General features: G+C 48.2%; 2 protein-coding genes across 3 annotated transcripts; both read left to right on the top strand.

Annotated features, from left to right (window-relative positions):
• The first annotated feature begins 562 nt into the window (after nt 1-562).
• SLC26A2 (solute carrier family 26 member 2) lies at nt 563-14,890 on the top strand. 2 transcript variants are annotated; one of them, XM_082063847.1, is made up of 4 exons: nt 563-604; nt 2,761-2,866; nt 5,548-6,201; nt 8,392-14,890. In XM_082063847.1, the coding sequence occupies exons 3-4, from the start codon at nt 5,569-5,571 to the stop codon at nt 9,895-9,897; spliced, it is 2,139 nt and encodes a 712-aa protein (XP_081919973.1). In that variant the 5' UTR covers nt 563-604; nt 2,761-2,866; nt 5,548-5,568; the 3' UTR covers nt 9,898-14,890. The 2 variants fall into 2 exon arrangements, with proteins under 2 accessions (XP_081919973.1, XP_081919972.1); XM_082063846.1 differs by lacking the exon at nt 2,761-2,866 and having other exon boundaries at nt 571-604.
• A 379-nt stretch (nt 14,891-15,269) lies between these two features.
• On the top strand, nt 15,270-23,513 carry LOC309445285 (sulfate transporter-like; the record flags this gene model as incomplete). Its single annotated transcript, XM_082063915.1, has 5 exons — nt 15,270-15,434; nt 19,102-19,178; nt 19,965-20,595; nt 21,382-22,965; nt 23,418-23,513. The coding sequence occupies 5 exons, from the start codon at nt 15,270-15,272 to the stop codon at nt 23,421-23,423; spliced, it is 2,463 nt and encodes an 820-aa protein (XP_081920041.1). The 3' UTR covers nt 23,424-23,513.
• Between the last annotated feature and the right edge of the window lie 410 nt (nt 23,514-23,923).

Below are 23,923 nucleotides of genomic sequence, written 5' to 3'. Positions count from 1 at the left end.
AGATCTGGACACTGGAAAAAACACCACTGAGGAATCTTAGAAGATTATTTTTAATGAACAGTAGTGGTGCCCCAAAGCAACATCAGGCCGTTTTCTCTCAAAAATTGGTACCGTTTCCCTATGACAGCCATGGGAAGTTGAAGGTCACTGTATCACAAGTTAGCCACGCATAATTAATCTTTCAACTTAAAAGCGTGAGTGTGACTTAATTAACAGAAACACGGATTCTTCACTAGAGTTCCTCTGGTTTGTTTTTTTGCTGCAGGGTGGAACTTTTCCAGGGGTAAGGAGAAGGATCAGTGAGTCGCTCTCTGCACCAGGTTTTTTCAGGCCGCTCGTAATTCACAACACACTTGGAATTAATTAGCAAATAATTAATTAATTAGAAAGTAATTGGCGCGTTCGGGTGGAGGGGCCGGCGCTCGCCGCGCTTGCTCCGGGCCCTTCCGCGGCCTCTGGGCGGGGAGGCGGGCGGGACGGAGCGAGGGGGCCGGGCCGGCGCTGCCGAGGCGCCGGGAGCCGCTGCAGCCGGTCGGTCTGTCCGTCCGTCCGTCCGTCCCTCCTGTCCGCCCCAGGTCTGCGTGGAGCCGCCGGCGGCCCCGCGGTGAGTGGGCGCGGTGGGACGGGGCGGACGGGCGGGTCCCGGGGCGGGGGAAGGGGCGAGCGGGGCTGTGGGGGGGCGGTGGGGTCTGCTGGGCTCGGCTCCTGCTGGCACCCCGGCTCGTAAAATAGCGGGAGGCAGAAAATGAGCGGCGGGGTTGGGGTGTCTGCCCCCCGCGGGGCTGCGTGCGAAGGAAGCGGTGAGATCGAGAGGATGAAACTGAATGTTGTATTGAAAGCGTTACGACTTCCCTCCTACTGTCCTGGAAACTTACACGTTGGTTGGTTTCCGAAGCGATAGACGCGCTCTCGGCAAAAAAACCTCGCGGTTTCAGGAGCATAAAAAGTGCGTGGATTTCTTTGTGCTGTGTGTTGTTCTTGGAGATTTTATTAAAACAAAAAAATAAAAATGAAACACTCCCTGAAGCCAATGCCAGCCCTGTGCGTGGCGTTCCGTCCGGAGCTGGGCGGGTCTCCTGCCCAGCCCTCTCCCGGCCACACGCACCCGCGGCCGCTGCTCCCCGCCCGGGCACCGGGGCCGGCAGCGGGGTTGGGGTTCGGCCGCCATTGCCCACGGAAGCGCCCGTGGGGCAGAATCCTCCTCCCGGCCTCGCTGCAGCTCTCCGCAGAATCCCGGAGTGTCAGGGGTTGAAGGGCCCTGGAAAGCTCATCCAGTGCAATCCCCCCATGGAGCAGGAACACCCAGATGAGGTTCCACAGGAAGGTGTCCAGGTGGGTTGGAATGTCTGCAGAGAAGGAGACTCCACAACCCCCTGGGCAGCCTGGGCCAGGCTCTGCCACCCTCACCAGGAACAAGTTTCTTCTCATCTCTTAGTGGAACCTCCTGTGTTCCAGTTTGCACCCATTGCCCCTTGTCCTGTCCCTGGTTGTCACCAGAAGAGCCTGGCTCCATCCTCCTGACACTCTCCATATTGATCCCCATGAATGAGTCCCCCCTCAGTCTCCTCTTGTCCAGCTCCAGAGCCCCAGCTCCCTCAGCCTTTCCTCACACGGGAGATGCTCCACTCCCTGCAGCATCTTGGTGGCTGCGCTGGACTCTCTCCAGCAGTTCCCTGTCCTGCTGGAACTGAGGGGCCACAACTGGACACAATGTTCCAGGTGTGGTCTCCCCAGGGCAGAGCAGAGGGGCAGGAGAACCTCTCTGACCTACTGACCACCCCCTTCTAACCCACCCCAGGTACCATTGGCTTCCTGGCCACAAGGGCCCAGTGCTGGCTCATGGTCACCCTGCTGTCCCCAGGCCCCTCAGTGTGTTACCGAGCTGGCTAACGGTGGGGGTGGGAGCTGCCTGAGCCCAGTTTGCAGCTTCACCGCTGCTGCCACGCAGGAAAACTTAACGTTTGAAGTAGGAAAAGGGTGAATATTTCACGCCAGCAATGTTTTATTGTCTGGCCTTGCAGGTTTTCCCACTTGAGTTAACGGCTGGTGGTTATTGTGCCAAGAATAAGGTGGCTCTATTCCTAAATGTGTTGCATGTTGCTGTATGGATTTCAGTGTTCATATGATTTTTAAGTCTCTTGTTGAAATCAGTGTTTGTGGCCTGAATGTTTTGGCAGAGGATGTTAAGGAATTTGTCAAAAACCTGACTCTTTTTTTCTGAGTTACGTGAAGTGTTCCAGCACCTATCTCGGTGTTATCGTGGCAGTAGTGAATTTCCTTATTGCTCCAGAACTGTTAAGAGATTACGTGGAAAAGGCTGTTGTCCAGCAAGAGTAAAGACAAAGAATTAGTTATTTGTTATTTGCTTTCCTTCTATACTCTGAGTGAGACTGTGCAAGGACCCAGAGGTAGATGCCCAATCCTGGTTCAGTTTGTGTGGAACTTGAATTTCTGATTCACCTGCTGCTTCTTTACTTCTCTTCAAAAGTCGTTCATCTCTCTTTATATAATGTGTTTATGCGTTAGTATTTAAGTGCGTATAGCAAGTGGGTACACAAGGGTGGGTGGTGATTGCATACGGTGACGACTCGTGCATGTGAAATTTAGAGAAATAACCTGAAAAACTGAGATCGGTGTGATAGAAAGAATACTACCTGTTTAGTTTCTACTCTTAAGTGCTCATGTCTTTAGTTTAAGCTTGTAATAAGTTATTCCAGCGGGTGAGTGAGCTCCACAATCCATTATTCTCTTACTGTTAAGGTGACAGAAATGGAGCTGGAGCCGGCACAGCCCTGTGCATCAGGTGGTGTTTCCCATAGACAGGTGCTGGGAAGGTGCTGATTCACCTCTGCCGTGCCATGGATCGGTGCGAAAGGCCCAGAAGGGATCCAGAAGTAGTCTGTAAAGTCATCAGATCTCAAGAATGCAGCACCTCCACATATCTTTTATTTTATGGCAGTCACTTGATAACACAGAGATACTGGAAATTTCCTCAGTTCTGGGTTATAGTCTCTTTCTTTGTGTCTTAAGTAAAGCTTTGTGGCAATCAGACACCCCTGAAGATCTTAGGCCAAAAGGAGCTGATGAAAGCAAATTCTAGACATACAAATCTGTTGCGTGTCAATAGCAGCTTTCAAAACAAAAAGGCACAGTAGCTCCTTTTCCAAGTTAGCTACACAGGGTGCCCTTGAGTATACTGAACCAAAGGGTGTTTTCTTTTCAAAGAAGAAAATCCAGTTTTACTAGGCAGACTTGGGCTCAACGGCTACAAAAGTAATACAGAGCGTTGCTTTCAGGCAGAAAACGGTGAAACCGCTGCTGGAAATGGTGTCATTTCCTGGTGTCCTGACGCGGTGAGAGGCAGGGGCTGTGTGATCAAAGGCCCTTTTCACGCCGCGTGGGGAAAGCTGTGGAGCAGGTCAGCACAAAGACCCAGTGTCTGCTCAGAGCTTGGGAGCCAAAAGGATTTTCACTTAAAACATTTCTGTATTGTCTACACAGGACTAAAAAAACCCGGGTGTCATTTACCATGCAGATGATTTATGGCGCTGCGCAGGACTAAACTGGGTCTGGGTTTTGTGTTGGTGTTCCGGACACACAGAGAAGCTCCCGGGTTAGTGAACTGTCTGCAGGTCCGGGATGAGGGAGAGAGGAACTGGAAGGATTTTAATTACTGAAATATTTACTAAAATCTCAGAAAACAAACTCAGTCAAGTACATAAAAAGCAGCATAGGGCGAGTCCTTCCCCCAGCTTTTACAGCATTGAATTGCCTAGCTTTGGATGAAGAGCTTTTTGATTTGTAACTCTGTCCTTGTGAAACTGCTTGAGCAAATACAACTACAGAATGTGCCTATGCAGAGTGCTGTGGACACATGCTTTTTGCATGCTATATTTGCTTCGTTCTCACTGTGTAGTGTTTGCCTTCTTTTTTTAGCGCTATAGATAAACCTGAGCAGCCTTTGCGGTGCTGTCCGGGTGGGTGAGGTTGGATATCTGGAAGGGTGGGGATGGGTTCTTCTCCAGTCGTGATCACTGTGTGATCTTGAGTGAGTGACTTCTTGCAGTGCACCTTTCTTTATAAATATCCTAATTCTTCATACAGTTCTTCTGAGCCTGGAATTAATCTAAACACAATAAAGATCCTGAACTGGAAGGCCTTAGCTAAGGGAAGTTCATCATTATAAGGTGTATCTAGCTATGCAATACAATAACTTCTCATGGCCAGGGGATTGTAGGATAGATGCTTGGAACAATCAAACATACAAGCATACAAAACGGAAACTTTCTTCTCTTTCCTTCCAGTGTACTAAGTGATTGACTTATATAACGAGCAAAAATGAAGACAAAGAAATACATTTGAAAATTTACCCCTAAAAATATATAAGTACTAAAGTTCTGGGTGGACTAATCTTTGGATGCAGAACTCTTGGTTCTCCAGTTGTCAGGACCAAAAGAAGGGCAGAGATACCAGGACTTGTGTTCAAACTATACAATTTTTCACTTAGGTCTCTCCTAACCCAGCAGTGCGTTAAAGCTTCATTTTTCCTTTTGTGAGGTGACTTTCCCTAAGCAGCTCCTCTGCCCGTGCTCCGAACAGCAGCCGAACGAGGCACGTTCTCCTCAGGTTTTTTAGGGCTATTTTCATCTTTCTGGTGTGCAGACCTCATGTGTGGTCCAGGTAAGTTGAATACAGAGTGGGAGGTGTGGGCATGTGGAACAGAGCAGGAGCTGGAGAAAAGCATCGACGCTTTGCTACCTGCCGGGTGGGGGGAGCCAGAGGTAGGTATTAATTAATAAGGCATCTCACATGGAGTATGAGACCTGGCAATGAGATTCAGTCTGCATGGGACAGAGCCTAGGTTGTCTAAGTCGTGGTAATAGGAAGGCACACAGTGTCCATCTTGTGCAGAAAATCCATCCCTGTGGACGCCACTGTTGGCAGTTTTGGAGCCAGGGAGGTCTCTGTTCCGAACACGGTAGCCATCTGTGCCAAAGGGAGCTGTGTTCGCTGAGCTGGAAGGATGCAGCAGCTCACCCACCAAAGAGACGCTCGCTGTCTCTGGGTAAACACCTTTTGGGTTAAGCATGAATGCCCGCCTCTGGTATTTTCTGTTGGCCAGCTGTCAGCATCTGCCCTGTGCGTTCAGATAGACCCCCGCTGTGGTGTGAGGTGGAAGAGCTGGGTTGCTTGGCTTGAATTGCTTTCTAATCGCGAGGCTGTTGTAGAAATCTGAGTGTTTTTATCTGGAAAGAGAAGCCAGTCTAAAAGTACAGTAGCGTAGCTGCTTCTATTCTTGTGTGGGTTCTTTTGCTATGGTTGGGATCAGTTACTCAGGCTGTTTTAGGACGGTTCATCTCTGAGAGGTGATTCATTGCTTAACAGGGATATAATGGAAAGGATTTTTACAAGTTGGCTTGGCAATAGCTTTCTCTGTGCTGAACTTTTAGCCCATTGTTTTAATAAAGACTTTATTTAATCTATTAAAGAGCCTCATGTAGTACATTCCTTTATGATTTAACGCAAATGGTGGTTCTTTGTTTTTAGGGAGTCCTTGAGGTGGCAGCAATGGCAGAATTCAACAATGTCCGTTCAGTGACTGAAATGCCAGAAGGAGATGATGCTAAATGCAGTTTCCATCACAGAATGTTCTTGGAGCCCCAAGAGAAGAAGAGGAGCATGAAGGCTCTGGTGGTGAAGCAAGCAAAGAAAACTTGCAGCTGCACTCCAGCCAAAGCTAAAGACTATATTCTCAGTTTCTTTCCCATCTTGCAGTGGCTTCCTAAATACAAACTAAGAGAGTACCTACTGGGAGACATCATGTCTGGTGTGATTGTGGGGGTCTTACTCGTCCCACAGTCAATTGCCTATTCTCTCTTGGCTGGACAGGAGCCTATTTATGGTCTTTATACATCGTTTTTTGCTGGCATTATTTATTTCATATTTGGGACCTCCCGCCACATCTCAGTTGGCATCTTCGGTGTGATTTGCCTCATGGTGGGACAAGTGGTGGATCGTGAAATACAGAGAGCTGGCTACGACCTAGAGCCAGCTGTGCCCAGCATCCTCACGGACACAGCCGAGCACGTCAACGCCACCATTCCGCCTGGGAATCACACCTCGCAGCAGCTGCTCTGTGATAAAAGCTGCTATGCGATTACAGTGGGAGCCACCATGACCTTCATAGCTGGAGTTTATCAGGTAAGAGCAGGTGGACAAGCAGGCGTTCTGTGGAAAAAAGCTTTAATTCTTCTGGAGGTGATGGTCCACGTGAGCAGCCTGCTGGGCTTGCACGTGTCTTCGATCCGCATCCCGGGGAGGGCTGGACAGCTCTGGTTACTGTGGTGCAGGAAACTCCTCTGTGTCCTTTCCTGGTTTTCAGTAGCGTTTTGTGCTTGTGTTGCCACTCTGGGGACCATAAGGACTTGCACATAACCACCTGCTGCTCCTGTGCAATCTGCTTTGGCCTCCATTTCCTTGGGCCAAAATGTGGTGTGTCAGCTTTTCATTCCAGACTTGAGTCGTTTGCCTTTTCTCAAAAAATGATCCGGACAGTAAAAGTACATCTGGTTTTCTTTTATTTGTCACTGTGCTTGTAAAACTTGGCTGTTTGCCCATTCAAAGCCAAAACAATGCTGTTATATGAAAAAGATACTACTAAGATGATAAAATGTTTGAAATAAAACTTTTAATTATTACCGTATTAAAATATATTGCTCAACGATATTTTACCACTCTGTCTCTACTGACTTCCTAGAATTCACTGCTGGCTGAAATTAAAGCAGGTACCTTTGTTTTTAGAGTGTCACGCATTAACCAGAGTGGGTTTAGTTTTAACGCTGCCGCAGAGCTGTGGTGTTTCAGTTTGTGAGTTCACGTTAATTTGTTCCTACAGTGGCCTGCGGGGTGATGGTCAATCAAACTGTAGAGTAGAAAAGGAAATGTACCCGTGATGCTCTAAACCACTGGTTTTAGACACAACCTGGGACTTTGTCTTGCACTGCAATTTAGTGTTGAGTAACTTCAGAACCATTCTGGGGCTCTTGAGATACACTGGATTTTGTGTTTCATCACCATAGGATGGATGTAGTTTTGGAGCTGTGAATTATGCTTAATGTTCTTTGCAAGTACAAGTGCAATTAAGTAACTTTATATGAAGGAGTCAGATTACTTAATCTTAAATACTTCTGAATGTTAGGCCTATTCCACTTGCTGTCTCTCTGCCCATTAACCAATAGGTCTTCACAGCCTCAAATATATATTTAATTGGAAGCTCCAACCAAAATCGCATTATTTGTATCAGAAACTTTACAATCAAATGGCAGAACGCAAGCCTGCTCGCACCAGTTGCCTACAGCATAACTACGTAAGACAATGCTGCTAATGTTTTACAGCCAGAAAATTCATCTGAATTAACTGGATTCCCGAGGCTGTGCGGGAGCGTTTTGTAGAGCTTGGCTCTGAGCCCATGTCCAGTCAGTCCAGGTCTCAAACCTGCCTTCTCTTCAGTAATGCTTCCTGCTTCTTGTGAAGTTCCCAGCTAGGACTCTAGCTTGCTTTATTTTGCCTTAATTACCTAACAAGCTCTATCAAATTGGCGCTACTTGAAGTTTAATACCTGTAAGTTCTGGCCTGCAGGTAACAGTGTAGACAGCCCTTTTGTCCGGCGTGGGGAGTTTAAAGGTTTCTAGCAAACTGCTTTGAGAAGGTCTGTGCTCCATTTGGCATGAAGGTTGATGAGGGGACATTTATGCACGTGTGGGCTGGGTATCCATAAGACTAGTGATTCCCATGAGAAAGCACTGAGGATTTGTCCGTTCAACTAGCATTAATAAAAATTAATGAAAAGGCACTTAAATTTCCCTCTCTCTATGTAATCTGCATCACAAGAGATGGCAGCTCCTGTATTATCTGAATCAGATGCACCGAACTTTATGCAGTGCGAAGGACAGCTGGTCTGCCGGAAGCCGTGATTTTACTGCAGGTTGTGAGCTCAAGTGTAAGACAAAGAAAACCAAAAACGTTTTGGATCCCTGCAAAGTTCAGAGGCTGTAAGAACTTGAGAAAGCAATAGCAGAAGTAGCCAGCATTTCAGATGCTTTTTCCCCTGGGTTTCTTTGCCTGCTGAGGTAACCAGAAGTTAAAACTGAACCAATGAGCAAATGATAAATGCAGATTCAGGGTGTGAAGGCCTTCAAAAAAGCCTTCTCTGTGTTAGAAATGCACTTAGTTCATGTGTGAACCAGGACCGGCTGGATGCTGGAGACTGTTTTCCTTATCCTCCAGGGCTGTGCACAATGGTTTTGAGTCCCTCCTCCCTCCATAGCCCCGCAGTGGTGACATGTGTCAGATTTGCATCCTAACCTGTTGTGTGTCGTTGCTTCCTTCCAGGTGGCCATGGGTTTCTTTCAAGTGGGCTTTGTCTCGGTGTACCTCTCTGACTCATTGCTGAGTGGATTTGTCACAGGTGCCTCCTTCACCATCCTGACCTCGCAAGCCAAGTATCTCCTGGGCATAGACATTCCTCGGAGCAGCGGCGTTGGCTCCCTCATCACCACCTGGATAAACATCTTCAAAAACATACACAAGACCAACTTCTGTGATCTCATCACCAGCTTCTTGTGCTTTCTTGTACTTATCCCAACCAAAGAGCTGAATGAACACTTTAAATCCAGGCTCAAGGCTCCAATACCAGTTGAACTCGTCGTGATTGTGGCAGCTACTCTGGCATCTCACTTTGGGAAGCTCAGAGAGACTTATGGCTCGAGTGTTGCCGGGCACATCCCGACTGGGTTTCTGCCACCCCGCCCTCCAGACTGGAGCCTGATTCCTAACGTGGCTTTGGATGCTGTCCCCATAGCTGTTATTGGCTTTGCCATCACCGTCTCCCTCTCGGAGATGTTTGCCAAGAAGCATGGTTACTCTGTGAAGGCCAACCAGGAAATGTACGCCATTGGCTTCTGCAACATCATTCCCTCTTTCTTCCATTGCTTCACAACTAGTGCAGCTCTTGCCAAGACTCTTGTGAAAGAGTCCACAGGCTGTAGGACACAGATGTCTGGCATGGTCACTAGTTTGGTAATCCTGTTAGTCCTCCTTGTGATTGCACCTTTATTTTACTCCCTTCAGAAATGCGTCCTTGCTGTCATAACCATTGTAAACCTCAGAGGAGCCCTGCGGAAGTTCAAGGACTTGCCAAAAATGTGGCATTTGAGCCGAGTGGACACCGTGATCTGGTTGGTTACTATGGCGGCCTCAGCACTCATCAGCACCGAGATCGGCCTCTTGGTTGGCGTTTGCTTCTCTATGCTCTGCGTCATTTTCCGGACTCAGAGGCCGGAGGCGCCGCTGCTTGGCTGGGTGGCAGAGTCCGAGACATATGAATCCCTGTCTGCTTACAAGAACTTGCAGACCAAGCCGGGAATCGTGGTGTTCCGTTTCGAAGCGCCCCTCTACTACATCAACAAAGAGTGCTTTAAATCCACCCTCTACAAGCAAACCGGGGTCAACCCAGTTTGGGTGAAGGCAGCAAAGAAGAAAGCAGCAAAAAGAATGCTTAGAGATAAAGAGGTGGATTCTGGTGGCAATCAGACCAGCATCTCCGTGGATTTTGTCTCTGAACCTCTTGGGTTTCACACAATAGTGATCGACTGTTGTGCGGTACAGTTTCTGGACACGGCAGGAATACGCACGCTCAAAGAGGTCTGCAAGGACTACAGGGACATCGGTGTGCAGGTGCTGCTGGCCCAGTGCAATCCCTCGGTGAGGAGCTCCCTGATCCGAGGAGAATTCTTCCAGGAGGGGGAGGACCCCCTGCTCTTCCACAGCGTGCACCAGGCCGTGGACTTTGCGCTGGGTGCGCAGGGGCACAATGGGACCAGCGCTTCCAAGAACTAGTGGTGGGAAGGCAGCAAGCTGGAGCGAAGTCTGGCGAAAAAATGGCTGTGGGTCTGTATGTCCGTGCGATATACCTGCACTCAGCGGAAAGAGGCAGGGTTGTTAACACCTGGCTACTGCGCAGTCTGTTTTGATGCTTTAAGTCTGGTCTGCCTGCTATAGTGATTCAATAGGTGGTGCTGAATGAAGATGATTTTTAACTTGGTTACGTCCAATCTGTGAATCTAAGAGTTTTCATATGGTGGTTCATCTCATTTCTCTTCTCTCCTGAACTTTCCATGTCTCAGTTCCCCTCTGAGTTTTGATCACCAGCATTGAAGTCTTTATTGCACCCCTGTCTCTATGGATGGGGCAGGATTTTGAATAATGAGGGGCAGCTCATTTCTTGTCTCTCGTTCTGGCATTGCCTTTCCGTGTTACCACACCTTTGTATTTTCTAAGAAATAACTGACGAGGACTGGTTGCTTTGGTCTTTACTGTGGAGTCATTGGTTGGTGATTCCTGTAACCACCCTAAATTTGAGACAGATAGATAAATAAAATCCAAGCATGCATGAGAAGGTGTTAATGAGTAGCTTCTGACCAGCTGCCACCTGCAGAGGCCTTGGGCTTGTCTCCTGAGAGCCCAATGCAGCCAGGCAGTGAGGGCATGCTTGTCTCCTACCCTGTTTCTCTGAAAATAAGACAGGGTCTTACATTATTTTTTTTGCTCCAAAAGATACGTTAGGGCATATTTTCAGGGGGTGTCTTATTTTTCCATGAATAACAATCTACATTTATTCTTGAACAAAAAAAATCAACTTTTATTCAAGTATAGTCACGTCATCACGTTCTGGAACATCATCATAACTCTCCAAACCCTGAATTCCATCATTAATTTCTTGTGACTCTGTTTCCTTTTTCCAGGTACGACAATCTACATTGTTCTGGGTCTCGTGTTGTCTCTTGAGTGCAATTCTTTTGGGAGTGTCTTATTTTCTTGGTGTGGGGTGTATCTGTCCTGCTGCATTCTATTGCCTATTCATTTTACTTTTTTACATGTATAGCTGCCTGGACACTATTTTAATTGATTTTTTTTTTTTAAATGAACTGTAACTAGGGCTTATTTTTGGAGTAGGGCTTATATTTTGAGCATCCTCAAAAATCCTGAAAAATGCTAGGCCTTATTTTTGGAGTAGGTCTTATTTTGAGGGGGAAAAAGGCCATCTACATGGGCATATACATGCCGAGAAAGTTTCCCTCTTTAGCTCGAATTTTTTTGGCATGATTTTTATTCAGAGCTGACAGTTTAGAAGTCTGATTCATGCTTATGGTCAATCATTCATTTTCCTAATATTTAGGAGCTCTTTAGGATTGTGGACATTAGAGATGGAAACATCTCCCATTCTTGAGTTTCGACAGAAAACGGTCCCTCGTAGCCAGTTTTATGTGCCAGGCGGACAGAATCACCAGCACCAAAATGAAAAGGGCCAGTAGATTATCCAACGTCTGCCCCAATTTGTCCATGTCGCACAGAATTCATGTGTAAATCCAGGTTTTATTGAGCTCAGACCCTTTACACACGCTCTGTCATGGACTTGATGTAATGGGGATGGACAGGCCAAGAAATCCAGGCATCGCAAAAGGCGTCAGGGATTCTTTGAACGTTATTTGACCATATGAGTGTAAATTAAACTTTGTACTTCTAAGTTATGCAGAATGGTGAAGAGTGCCTGTTCTTCATGCTAAAATACAAGCAGTAGGTTCTCTTAAACCAACAAAATCCAATTATGAAGGCAGAATTGAGACATGTTTTTACTGAGTACCAGCTATATGTAGCATTTAGGACCTCCTTGGAAGATGGTGGCTTCTCCCAGGGGAGTTTACACTCTGAATTGCAGGTTCCTTGCAGATTTTAGAAGGGAAAAGCTGTTGTATAAAGGCAATACTCTCATCTTTAATTGTTCAAAAATCATGAGCTAGGAGTCAAAAGGAATAGAATACAAAAGGAATACAAATACAATATGAATGGTGAAGCGTTCTCTAACTAGAAACAGATTTTTGAGTTTAGGATTGGTGGGTTATTTCTGAGCTAGGACCAGTGGCTGTTCCCTTCATCTGTGACAGCTGAAATGGCACATATGGGTTCACTCTGGGAGCTGGGACCTCAGGGACGAGGTGTCAGAAAGGACCGGGGAACCTTTGTATGTTAACTGAACTTACTGCACTTTTTAGGACGTTGTAGCATCAACTAGAAATGCCGGGGGAGGCTGTAGGATGTGTTCAAAAGTAGCGTGTACCTGAGATCTGTGCTTTGTTTTTCTAGAACTGCATTGTTAAGGAAACAGGTTTCCCAAGTGTCAGCGAGAAAATGTGGAAGCTTCTGCAGGACTGAACACAAATATTGTTCTTTCTCGGCCTTACGGCGTGTTTGTCAGAGAAGAATCCCAAACGGCTACTGCTGATCATGGGTTTTTCCCGCAGGAACCTCCTGAGTGAACTTTTTACTGTGGGCTAAGAATCCTGTATGCGGTTTGGGTAATTAGAATTGCCAATTTGGTATTGCTAGAGTGGATTAGCCTAAGCCATATAAAAGCGGTGAGTGGCATTAACAGCTATGCAGGGAGTGCAAGCAGGATGGAAACGATGTTATAATGCCTCATCGTACCTGTTTTGCATTGTGTTCCCATTCAGAGCCCCGGGTGGGTGTGGAGAGGGATCTGGGTGCCACAAAAGCAGCTCTAGAACCGTTACCAGAAGGCATCTCTAGAACCTTAAACAAAAGCCTTAATACCATTTTTAAACACTTCTGCCTTTGCCGGGGAGGGAAGAATAGCAACGTTACTTCTGAGAAGTACGCGCTTCCCACAGCGAGTGGGATGTGGATTTGTAGCTCTTGGGTGTTTGTTTACATAAAAGCACAATAAAACAGCCATAAATTGATTTTTTTGATGAATTAATGTAGATTACAGCTGAGAGATATGCCGAAGTGGTTTATGTTTAGCTAGAGCACGTCGTATTTGGCCTCAGTGCTGTTTGTGCAGCCACAACGGGCAATACAGCCTCCAAATTCCATTTCAAGCAAAATACAAAGAAACCATGTTAAAATGCAACAGCAAAAGCAGCCAGCCAACCAAAAGAACAACTTTTAACATTCTTACTTAAGATAACATCCAGAGGTCATAGTATTAATAAATCTATATTAATGCACGCAGCACTGGTTAAAAAGGGAACAGAAATAAATGCAATTTGCCAGAGAGTTCAATATAATAGAGAGTCCTTTGGAGTTAACCAAAGATTAGAGCTTATAATAGCTGGAATTTCTTAAAGCAGTGGGTTTTCAGCAATTTTTCCTTAGTCTGGGAGTGACTTTTTAACAGAGACATGAATCCAATTGAAGCTGAGTGGCAGGAACTGTGTTTTGCTTGAAAATGTTTATGGACCCTGTGGAACTAATCCAATTTCACATTTAGGAATCAGGGACCACTGCTTGAAAACTATTGCCCCAAAGAATTTGTTTTATAAAGGAATTTCATGTGTGTAGGTGTATGTGTACATATATATACACCTTTTGCTGCTGTATGATGGATGCAGCAGATATATATATGTATATATCTCCAGTTAGGCTTTTGTGATACTCCTGTTTCTGTCCTCACAGCTTAATGTATAATCCATAGGAATCTCAGAACGATTGTTTTTGGGTTTATCCATCTGTCTAGAACAGGAATGTCCATCCCAGGCGCACCCTTCAGTACCTGGGGCCAGACTGGAAGATGGTATAAATCAGTTGATCTCCATTCCCAAATGTACTAATCAGCAATTAGCAGTCTAAATGAAGAATTAGGAGATCATTAGCACATTCATTAATGACAACAACACAGCATTATGGAAATTAACACTCGTGGTCTCAGCTGTACTAGAGACTCCTGGAAATGTCAGGCTCTGTTTTCCGTTTACTGCTGCTATAGGTAGCAGTGGCAGTTCCTCCTAATGTGGCCGTTGCACTAATAAATGTTTCACTTGTGTGAATGCTTTGATATGGAAACAGTCTTCAGGCCACTTCATAAAACAAGATAAGGTACTGCAGTGGGGCGTGTGGTGCTTATTTTGGATTTATAATGGCATCGCCTACCTTAGTCTTGCATGATTCATTGATCCTGATTTCCTTGTAAACTCCTCTCTAGTTCACTGGGAGACTCGCATCCACCTTCTTGGCGGCTCTCTCTGTGTTTTGCTGTAAGACATTGCATGGGATTGACTGTAAACAGAAGACTCGTTGCCTTTGTATGTTGCTGTTATGTGTGACCTGCTGCCCAATGTTCACGCCTGATCTTTTGATGAGGCTAAAGTCCCTGAACAGAGGGTGAAATAACCCCAGCCCTGTGGGGAGCACCGCTGTGCGTGTTCCCCACAAGCCTTGGCCCGGTGTTGGGCTGTGCCAGGGTCTGTGTAGCTGCAGAAGTGACGGTGCCACCTGGGAATGCCACCTGGGGCTGTGGTGACACTGGTACGCAGCCATGTGCCTTTCTCCAGGAATATAATAATAACCCAGGCCCCAGTTCCTGCTCGGTGCTGCCGCGTGAGTCGCTGTCCTGAACTACATATCTAAGGGATTTCTGTTCTCGTGCTCATTTATTTTTATCTAATTTTAGTCTTAAATCCACCCAAGACTCTCCCAGCCAGGACAGCACAGCTTCACGGCCGCTGTGCTCCGTCCCCCTCGGGCTGCAGTGCTGAACAGAAAGGTGCTTTCTCTCGGGGGAGAACTCAGCTGTCCCTTCATCTCCACTCGCTTGTGCTGAGCGACACTGGAACCCGCAGCCGGCGGGTCTGTGGTGAGGGGCTGCAGGTGGGAGAGCAGCCCGCGCCGCACCGGGGCTTTCAGCTGCACCCGCAGCCGTGTGCCCAGGTCAGCGCTGAGCTCTGCCTGCGCCAGGTCCTGGATCTGGGACTCGCCTGGTGGGTCCAAGTCTTTCTATAGCCAAACCTCCCCGAGAAGAGCAGTGACCCTGTGCAGTTCCCGAGCCTGTCACCCGTGGGCTGCACTAACCAGCTGTTCCACACCTCCCTGCTGTCACCTCCAGCGCTGACGGTGCGAGGAGCTTTTCAGGGGGTTGAAGTCACATCCCCCACGCGTCTCCATCCCAGAAGCGGTGCAGGAGCACTCTTCAGGCAAACAGTTTGTTTCAGGGCATTATCCTGTTTTTCCGGGTTTGTGTTGTTTTGGGTTTTTTCCATACGCTTTGGAAAGGTGATTGAATGATTGAAGTGATTTACATTTAATTTTTCTTTTAACGGGCATGGCTAAGCTAATGAAGCTGTGATGCAGATAGCAGCCGTCTGCTGCTCGTGCCGTACAAGGTGCTTTGTGTCTGTGCTGAGTCGCAGCGTAGGATGCCGTTGTGTGACTTCAATGCCGATGTACCTGTCCACGCCAGAAGGGCTTTGCACTTCTACTATGCTGGCATAGATGAAAGCAGCGATGACTTTAGTGCGGACTTTGCGCTGTGGATGACCTTGCTGAGTCCCAAGAGTTACATGCACTTGGTTATTGTGTTTGTGAGCCTTTGTGGGCTCAGCTGCTAGTGTGAAAACCTGCCTGATCTTTGCTATTTCAGAAAAGTTCCACCTGAAATGGAAGTAACTGAGTCTTGCTTTTTATTTTGAGATTATAACAATGCTAAAAGTGATGCCTCTGGTTAGGCAAAATGGCAAATATTTAATAGAAATATTTAGGTCATATTATGATTAATATGTTTATATTTTATTTTCTAGAGATTGTGTAAGCCAGGGCATGTTGCTGTTCTCTAAAGTGCAAATACACAAGATATTACGGCATTGGATAGAGATTCACATCTCCATTGAGTAACTTCCCTGCCAAAACTATTTGAATTCCAGCTCTCTGTGCAGCTCCCAAATGACCTCAGGACTCCACAGGAACATGGGAAGCAAAAGGTTTTGCTGGACTTGGGTCCAAGTTTATCTATTTTTTCACTTGAGGAGGCAAATTTTATGTATATTTGAAATGCAGTTGAAACATGGTTAAAGAGAGGTAAAGCCTCGCTTTAGCTGGTAAGCACATTCATCACCCCCTTGAGTCCCTGACCATCATCTCTGGTACCTCGGGATGTTCTGCGGCATGACTTTTGATATTTTTTAAAAAATTCAGAATAATTTTAGATGCTTGTGACATAATGCTTTTCAGAATAAACAAAATGGCAAACTTTGCCTGGAGCAGCTTTTACAAGTTGTCCAATCAGTTTCACCAAACGAGACCTCAGGAGTGGAACAGATCACACCGGTCGACTGACCTTAAGCAGTTTACAAAATAATTTATTTGAATGAGATGTGGCAAAGTTGCGTAGTTATGTATAAAAGATCACCTTGCTTTTTACTGTGGCTATTCTGTGCGGTGACAATAAGGTCTGCATGTCCCCAAGCTGGGCGGTGGGATCCAGGGTGCCGGGCAGCCACTCTCTCCGTGGTGTCGGTCTGTCCCGGTGGGTGTTTGGTGACACGGACCTGCATGGTGCCTGGTGTGGGGAGGGTGTGTTGCCACCAGGGACCCCCGTGCTCCCCAACCCGCTGCACGGTGAGGGTCGTGTTTCCTCAGCCTTCTTGTGACGTCCTGTGATGGGCTCTGGGTGCAGCCTGTGCGTCTCGTTGACTCTCCTTCACACTTGTCTCTGATTTGCATTAATTGCCCTTTTTAAATGCTTATGTGCCTTATTGTAGAAGATTTGCTAGCACTAGAGTTTTCTATCAAATACGGTAAAATCGTTGGGATTTCTTTATCACCATTAAAATATATTTATGGATTTTCTGTTGTCGGGTGCTTGCTTGCTACCTTAGATGCTGCAGCTATGAATTCTAAGAAGAAAAGCCGCAGGTGTTTGAGCAGCGAGCCCCAGTCCCCAATGGGTGTCCCCTGTCCCTGCTGGGTGCGTGTTGTCCCCATGGGGTGTGCACTGTCCCCCGCACCATCTGCTGCGGTTGCAGGCTGGCGTGGCAGCTCCTGCCCACATAAACCAGGGCGCCTGGTTTGTCTCCTGAGGAGGAAGAGGCGATAAGCGATGTGATGATGACGATGAGCCGGTGAGCAGCACCCTCCTGTGGGCCAGGTCTGTATTTGTGAGGTGCAAGAAATGTCAGGTTTGGTGCTACCTGGACTTTACAATATGTGTAGTTACAAAGCCTGGTATTACATATTCAGCCTTAAAAAAATTACTGCAATGTATTTCAGTGCTATTTAGCATAACGGATTATGACTTGGTTGGGTCATGGCCAGGAAGAGTCAGAGCAAAATTAGAGCAGCTGTAGCTGCAGCTCTGGGCGGTTACTGCAAGAATTATCTCTGCATACGTGTCCTCGAGTTGCACAAAATGTTTTCTGGATCCAGCATGGCTCAGCTTTTCCCTGAGGATGCCTTTTACCTTAGGTGACCTCAGTGCACATGCTGTGATTTTCGTGCTGGTGCCAGCAGAGTGGTAGGAGCACTCAGTTATGGAGAATCCCGGCAGGAGCTTTCTGCTCTCTTGGAAAAGCACAGGACAGGCATTGCCTTCAGCTGTGTGACTCTGAGCCCTGCTGATGCAGAGCTAAGGGGCTTCAACCAGCAGCACCCTTTGCCTGTCTCTGCCTTCCCTGTAATTCTCACCATACACGCTCCTGTCCCAGACAAGACCCCCAGCCCCTGGCTCACAGCCCCGTGCAGGCGTTCCCGGGGAGCAGCCCATGCAGAGCCCGCCCAGCACCTGGTGCACAGCCGGTAAAACAGAAAAACCCAAAGGCGGATTGTGCTGAGCTGGGTTTTAGCCCAGCCTGGCCAGCTCTTCAGTGATCAACTCGCCAGTTCTCCAGCGAGGGAATTTGAAGATGAAAGCATCATACAGAAAATGGAAATTTGGGTCATTTGCTAAGGAAGAAGATGGAAAAGGAAAATGAATGAGTAGAGACAACGTCAGACAGGCCAGGACACAAGATAAGCCACAACTAGGAAGGATTATGAAGCAAATGAAGGAATTGTGTTTTAAGGACAAGAGGAATGACAAGGCTGGGGAAAGATTGAGTCTGTTACTGAAAGAAGGGGAAGGGAAAGCAGAGCAATCAACAGATGTACCTGAAAATACAAGAGCTGTGGAGGAATGGCAGAGAAAAAAAGACTTCATATAAATAGATAAATATATTGAGCAGCTGGCTCCCCTTTCCCTGCTGCCAGAGAGCACTGATGTTTATTTACTCCTAATTACCGAGCTACAGACCTCCACTGATGAGATAAATGTAACTCAGGATGCTCATCTTCCAATCTTCCCCTCTCCTTCCCTCCAGGTGTCTCCACAGTGTCTCAATCAAAGGCTGGTGAAAATGTCATCTCTCCGTACCCCACATCACCTCTCTGAGCACCGTGGGCTCTCAGCCCCCTGCCCGCGCTCAGAACAGGGTGTCAGGACGGTGCTGCCTGAGTGCCGGGTGTTTGTCCTGCTCCAGGCGGCAATGGCACACCCAGCAAAGTCTTAGAGACCAGAGCAGTGGAAAAGTGGTGGAAAAGAAGAAGTGGAGACTGAGGTGAGCAGAGTGTGTGTGGAGAGGCCTCAGGCTGTTACCGTGGCTCACAGGGGCAGAACAGTCACAGCTGGTATTGATGAGGCTATTTCAATTCAGGATGATGAGGCATTGCCTTCTGTTCCTGGCCACTAATGCAATTGTTCACCTTTAACCACGAAAGAAATGTGGTGCTGCACTTTACCAAGTTGTGCTTGCTTCTGCAAAGCAAAATCCCTTCTTATTTGTGCGGTGGTCTCCAGAAGGCACGTGCACGATGCGGGTTGTGCAGGTTTGCAGGACGTGCTCTCTCAGTTCAGGGCAGGCTGGGCAATAGCACACACAGGAGACTTTTTGCATCGTTCCCCTTGTTTAGCAAACACACGTCCAGATACCAGCAATACTGTTATCTGAGAGGAGCACTTCTTTGAACGCCTTCAATCATTCTTAGTGGCCAGAACAAGTTTTCATCAAAAATACTCGCCCAGAACGATGTTTGTTTTCAAAACACAGCTCTGTTTGGCTGGGGCACCTTCACCGGCTGGGGCGAGATAAAAGGGCTGATGCTTGGCTGGGTAGCGCAGGTCTGTTCCCAAGGGAAGGAGCACACGGACCAGAAGGAAGGCAAAGGAAACAGGTTTGTGGTTGTGAGCCTCGCGTTTTCTCTGTTCATTTATTGCTGCAGGGGGAGGAGATGGGTCTGTCCACAGCGGAGAAGCTCCAGGCAGTGAGAACACCCGGTGTGTGGCCCCGCAGGCGGAGGTAGGAGGTTTGGGTTGGGACTAGTGATGCGAAATGAAGCCCTAGGGCAGGGGAACGGGGTTTCTCAGCATCCCAGTTCAACTTCCAAACTGCGGCCGCTCTGGGTCTCCTCTCAGGAGAATCTTTCTCTGCATGTTGCTCAGTTTGACAAACAGCGTGTTTGTTGCAGCTGCTTTTTGGCTGGAAAAACTTGGAGTAGCACTGGAAAGTGTCTCCGTTACTTAATCAGAAACAGTAAGACTGTTTCATTCTGCAGATAGGAGCCCCTGTGACGGGCCTGTTTGATGCAACCAGCAATGTAATTTAAAATGTTAAGGGAATTTTGCATATTACCTTCCTTACCCATGTGTCACGTTGCTAAAGCATCGCTTGGAATCTCTCAACATTTTCAAAGTAGTTTTTGCTGAAGTGGAGGTGTCATCAAGAAGCACAGGGTTCCTGAAAATGTTTTAGTTTCTATGAAATAATAGTTTCTGATCGTAACACGTTGTGCTGTCCTGTTTCAAAACAAGGGGTATGTCGGGACGGAGCACAGCGCTGTCCCTGGCGTGGGCATCCATGCCGGTGTGGCTGCAGTTTAAACCATTTAAACCATGTGGTTAATCAGGTCTGCAAATGAAAACAAACAAATCAACCACCACCGCAGGAAGGTGCTTTTCTGTTTGATTTGTCTGAGGTTGTTTCCCTTTATTTGTTTATCCATGCAATCTCCCTGAGCCCCAGAGCTGAACAAAGCACAATGTACATAACTGCAATAGCTCACGACTGCCTGCTCTCCTGCTTTAGCTCTCCTGGGACCATGGAGGACACGTCAAGCCACAAGTCAGGACAGAGCAAAGATGGACAGAGCTCCCCAACACCAGAAGAGGGTCCTGCCAATTTTATACATGTCCAATTGGAGGAGTATGAGCCCGCAGACTTCAGCACCAAGGATCTCATCCTAAAGAAAGCCGGAGAGGTCTGTACGTGCAGTCGGCAAACCCTCATCACCTTCTTCTGTCGGCTGTTCCCAGTGCTGGACTGGCTTCCCCGTTACAACGTCAAGGCGCAGTTGTTTGGGGATGTGGTGTCTGGGCTCCTGGTGGGGGTAGTTGCCATCCCTCAGTCCATCTCCTACTCCCTCTTAGCCAACCAGGATCCCATCTATGGAATCTACACCAGCTTCTTCTGCAATATCATCTACGTCGCTATGGCCACGTCGCGCCATAACTACGTGGGCCCCTTTGGTGTCCTGTGCCTGATGATCGGGCAGTCTGTGGACCGGCACCTCCGGCTCGCAGGGTACAGTGACAGCAGTGCTGGCTCTTCGCTGGGGGGCAACTCCACCTCTGTCAGCAATGGGACAGGTCTCTGTGACAGGAGCTGCTACGCCATCACTGTGGCTCTTTCCTTAAGCTTCCTGGTCGGCCTTTACCAGGTACAAATGTTTGCTGTTGTGCTGTTTTCTCCCTGTCCTTTCCCTTGTAGGAATTTCTCTGAGCTAAAGACCCCCAAGGTCCAGTCTTGGTTCAGATTTACAAGTTGTGAGAAACCTTTGCTGACATGACTAGACCCTGACACCCTTGAATCAAATTTAGTTGATTTAGAAAGCCCCAAACATGGTTGAATGTGGGGTTTTGTTTCCCCCACGTGACAGGCCAGGTCCTCAGATGTGTCTGAAACATCCCTTAGGATCAGACACAGCAAGGGAGGGGACAGAACCTTCCCACCAGCCCCTCCTGGAGGGCTGGCTCCTGGTGCGGGTGGGAGCAGCAAGAACATCCCTCAGGGACCCCCATCAGCAGGGGCTCCTGAGGTTGTGCTCCCTGGCACCAAACAGCTTCAGGCTCCTTCACTGGAACAACCAAAATTCAGTGCCTGGCACCGGTTTTCTGGCACCGAGCGGTACCCGGAGCTGCTGCGACGTGGCTGCTGCCTGGAGTGTCAGTATTAGTGATGCACCCTTATTGCTGGTAAGGAGACAGAGGCAGGGACCTTGTAGGCGTCTTTCTCTGGCATCTTTAGCCACAGATGAATATTATAGGTAGGTCTCTTTAGCTTCCCATACTGCAGATTATCTACTGCAGACAAAGTCCTCTGCCACACTGAATGCCCAGCAGACAAACAGCCAGAGCTGCTGAAGAAGCAAAGTGATATAAATTGGCAGCTACCTCTCCCAGCCCTTCTTAATCAATGCTAAAAGTGTGGCTGCCTTGCTTTCCAGATCCTGCTGGGGATTTTGCAGCTGGGCTTTGTGGCCGTCTACCTGTCAGAGCCTCTCCTCAGCGGCTTTGTGGCCGGCTCCAGCCTCACCATCATCACCTCCCAGATGAAGTATCTCCTGGGACTGAAAATACCTCGTCACGAGGGGGTGGGGTCCTTCATCCTGACGTGGGTTGACCTTTTCAGATACATCCAGGGCACCAACATCTGTGACCTGGTCACCAGCCTGGTTGCTTTGGCCATCATAGTGCCTGTCAAAGAGATCAATGACCGCTATAAGGAGAAGATGAAGGCCCCATTTCCCATAGAGCTGCTGGTGGTCATTGTAGCCACAGTGATATCTCACTACTTTAACTTTGAAGAGCGATACAAGTCTGCTGTTTGTGGGCATATCCCCACTGGCTTCAGTAAACCCACTCTACCAGATATAAACCTGTTTTCCAGCCTGGCAGTTGATGCTCTGCCTATTGCTGTTATTGGCTTCGCCATGACCATCTCCTTGGCGGAAATCTTCGGCAAAAAGCACGGCTACACTGTCCGTGCCAACCAAGAGATGATTGCCATTGGCATGTGCAACCTGGTCCCTTCTTTCTTCTACTGCTTTGCCAGCTCTGCAGCGCTGACCAAGACTCTGCTGAAGGAGTCTACGGGGACCCAGACCCAAGTCTCTGGCCTGGTCACCTCCCTGGTGCTGCTGCTGGTGCTGCTGTGGGTCGCCCCGCTCTTCTACTCGCTGCAGACCTCCATCCTGGGGGTGGTCACCATCGTCAACTTGCGGGGGGGCCTGAGGAGGTTCCATGACACCCCCCGCATGTGGCAGCTCAGCAAGCTGGACACGGCGGTGTGGTGGACGACCATGCTGTCCTCCACGCTGATCACCACAGAGATCGGTCTCCTGGTGGGCGTCTGCTTCGCTCTGCTCTGCGTTATCTTCCGCACGCAGAGGCCCAGGGCCGCGCTCCTGGGCAAGGTCAGCAACACGGAAATCTATGAGGACCAGTCCGCTTACAAGCAGCTCAGCAGTATTGCCAACATCAAGATCTTCCGCTTTGAGTCATCTCTCTACTATGCCAACAAGGACTATTTCAAGACTGTTCTTTACCAGAAAACTGGGGTAAATCCTGTCCTGCTGGCTGCTAAGCACCAAATGGTGGGGGCCCGGGCAAATGCAGACACAGGCAACAACAAGAGCTTTTTTGGCACCAGGTTTGACTGCCTGAAACCTGCCAAAAAAAGGACTGAGAAGCCTCCAGCCGATGCCTCTCCTCCCTCCATAGATATGCACACCTTAATCCTTGACTGTGGGGCAATGCAGTTCATAGACACTGTGGGTCTCTCGGTGCTGAAGGAGATACAGCATGACTACAAGGAGATTGGTGTCCAGGTGCTCCTGGCCAACTGCAACCCTTCCATCCGCCACCAGCTCCGGGAGGGAGGGTGGGCTGGCAGGACAGACAGCGGTGGGCAGCTGGCGTTCCACAGCGTCCATGATGCCGTCCGGTTTGCTGAACAGTGGTACCATGAGCAGCAGGACAGCAAGGAGAAAAAGGATGCTCTCCTGGACCCCGAAGACCTGGACTTCCAGGTGTCTTTGTAGACCTGTGTGAGGGATGGTTTCTAATGGGGATGGGCTTGGGACGCAATTGAAAGCAGTTGTGATCTTTGTGCAGACAGAGAATGCAAAAAAGACTTTGATGGCATGGGGTGAAAGGGTTGGGGAGGGTGTGAATTTCAGGAGAGAATTCCAACAGGCACATAACAACAGCAAAGCATTTTCCGTGTGGATTTCAGGAGAGAATGCCAACAGGCAAATAACAACAGCAAAGCATTTTCCTTAAAAACAAAGAAGTTTCAGAAAACAGGGCTGGAGGGGCCTCAGCTCTGGGGCAGACGTGGGGACATGTCCCTTCTGCTGGGCTGGGACTGGCAGCATCTGGCTGGTTCTGCTCTGCATCCCGGAGCTGAGTCCTTGCTCTGCAGCATTGCCAAGTACCAGAATGACTTTTCCATCTACAAAAAACACCCTCTGTGTTGCAGATTTAATATGTGACTATTCCACTGGCTTCACCCAAGAAACGCGGCACCAAGGATATCCCCCTGAAGGGAGCTCTGGCTTTAACAGCTGCTCGGGAGACTGCTGTAAATAAAATGTATGCAAAAGAAAACCTGGCTGTGCGCAGGGAAATGTCTACTTGTGGTCAAGAGACTAGTTCAAATGGATTAAAGAGCACAGTGTGCCCAGCTGTTTGCAGGTCCGTGGAACAAGGTGAAGTGTCAGGTGAAGCTGGATTGACTGAAGAGGCCAGAGCAAGGCTTGCAGGGCTGGGTGGACGGGTGTGCATGGCACCCCATGGCTGCAGCCACCAGCTTCTGTCCCCTGAGCTCCTCACCAGCCATCACAGCGTGAGGCAACTCCCCAGGGAGGTTGCATCAGCCATGGAGCAATGAATAAAGGGCAGTTTGGTGTCTGAGCAGGAGAGAATCAGCAAGTCAGTAGAGAATAAAGGCCTTGTTACCTGCAAGGATTATGACCTTCCTTCCCC

The sequence above is a fragment of the Streptopelia decaocto genome (genome assembly GCF_964273445.1).
Source record: "Streptopelia decaocto genome assembly, chromosome: 12".
Classification (NCBI taxonomy): Eukaryota; Metazoa; Chordata; class Aves; order Columbiformes; family Columbidae; genus Streptopelia; species Streptopelia decaocto.
Note: the sequence above shows the minus strand (reverse complement) of the source record. Positions and strands in the feature narration are given on the sequence as shown.

Excerpts from the sequence above, each read along its gene's own strand:
- SLC26A2 (XM_082063847.1), top strand. The coding sequence starts at position 5,569 with ATGGCAGAATTCAACAATGTCCGTTCAGTGACTGAAATGCCAGAAGGA. Across the intron at positions 6,202-8,391 it reads TCATAGCTGGAGTTTATCAG|GTGGCCATGGGTTTCTTTCA; the intron begins GTAAGAGCAGGT and ends GCTTCCTTCCAG.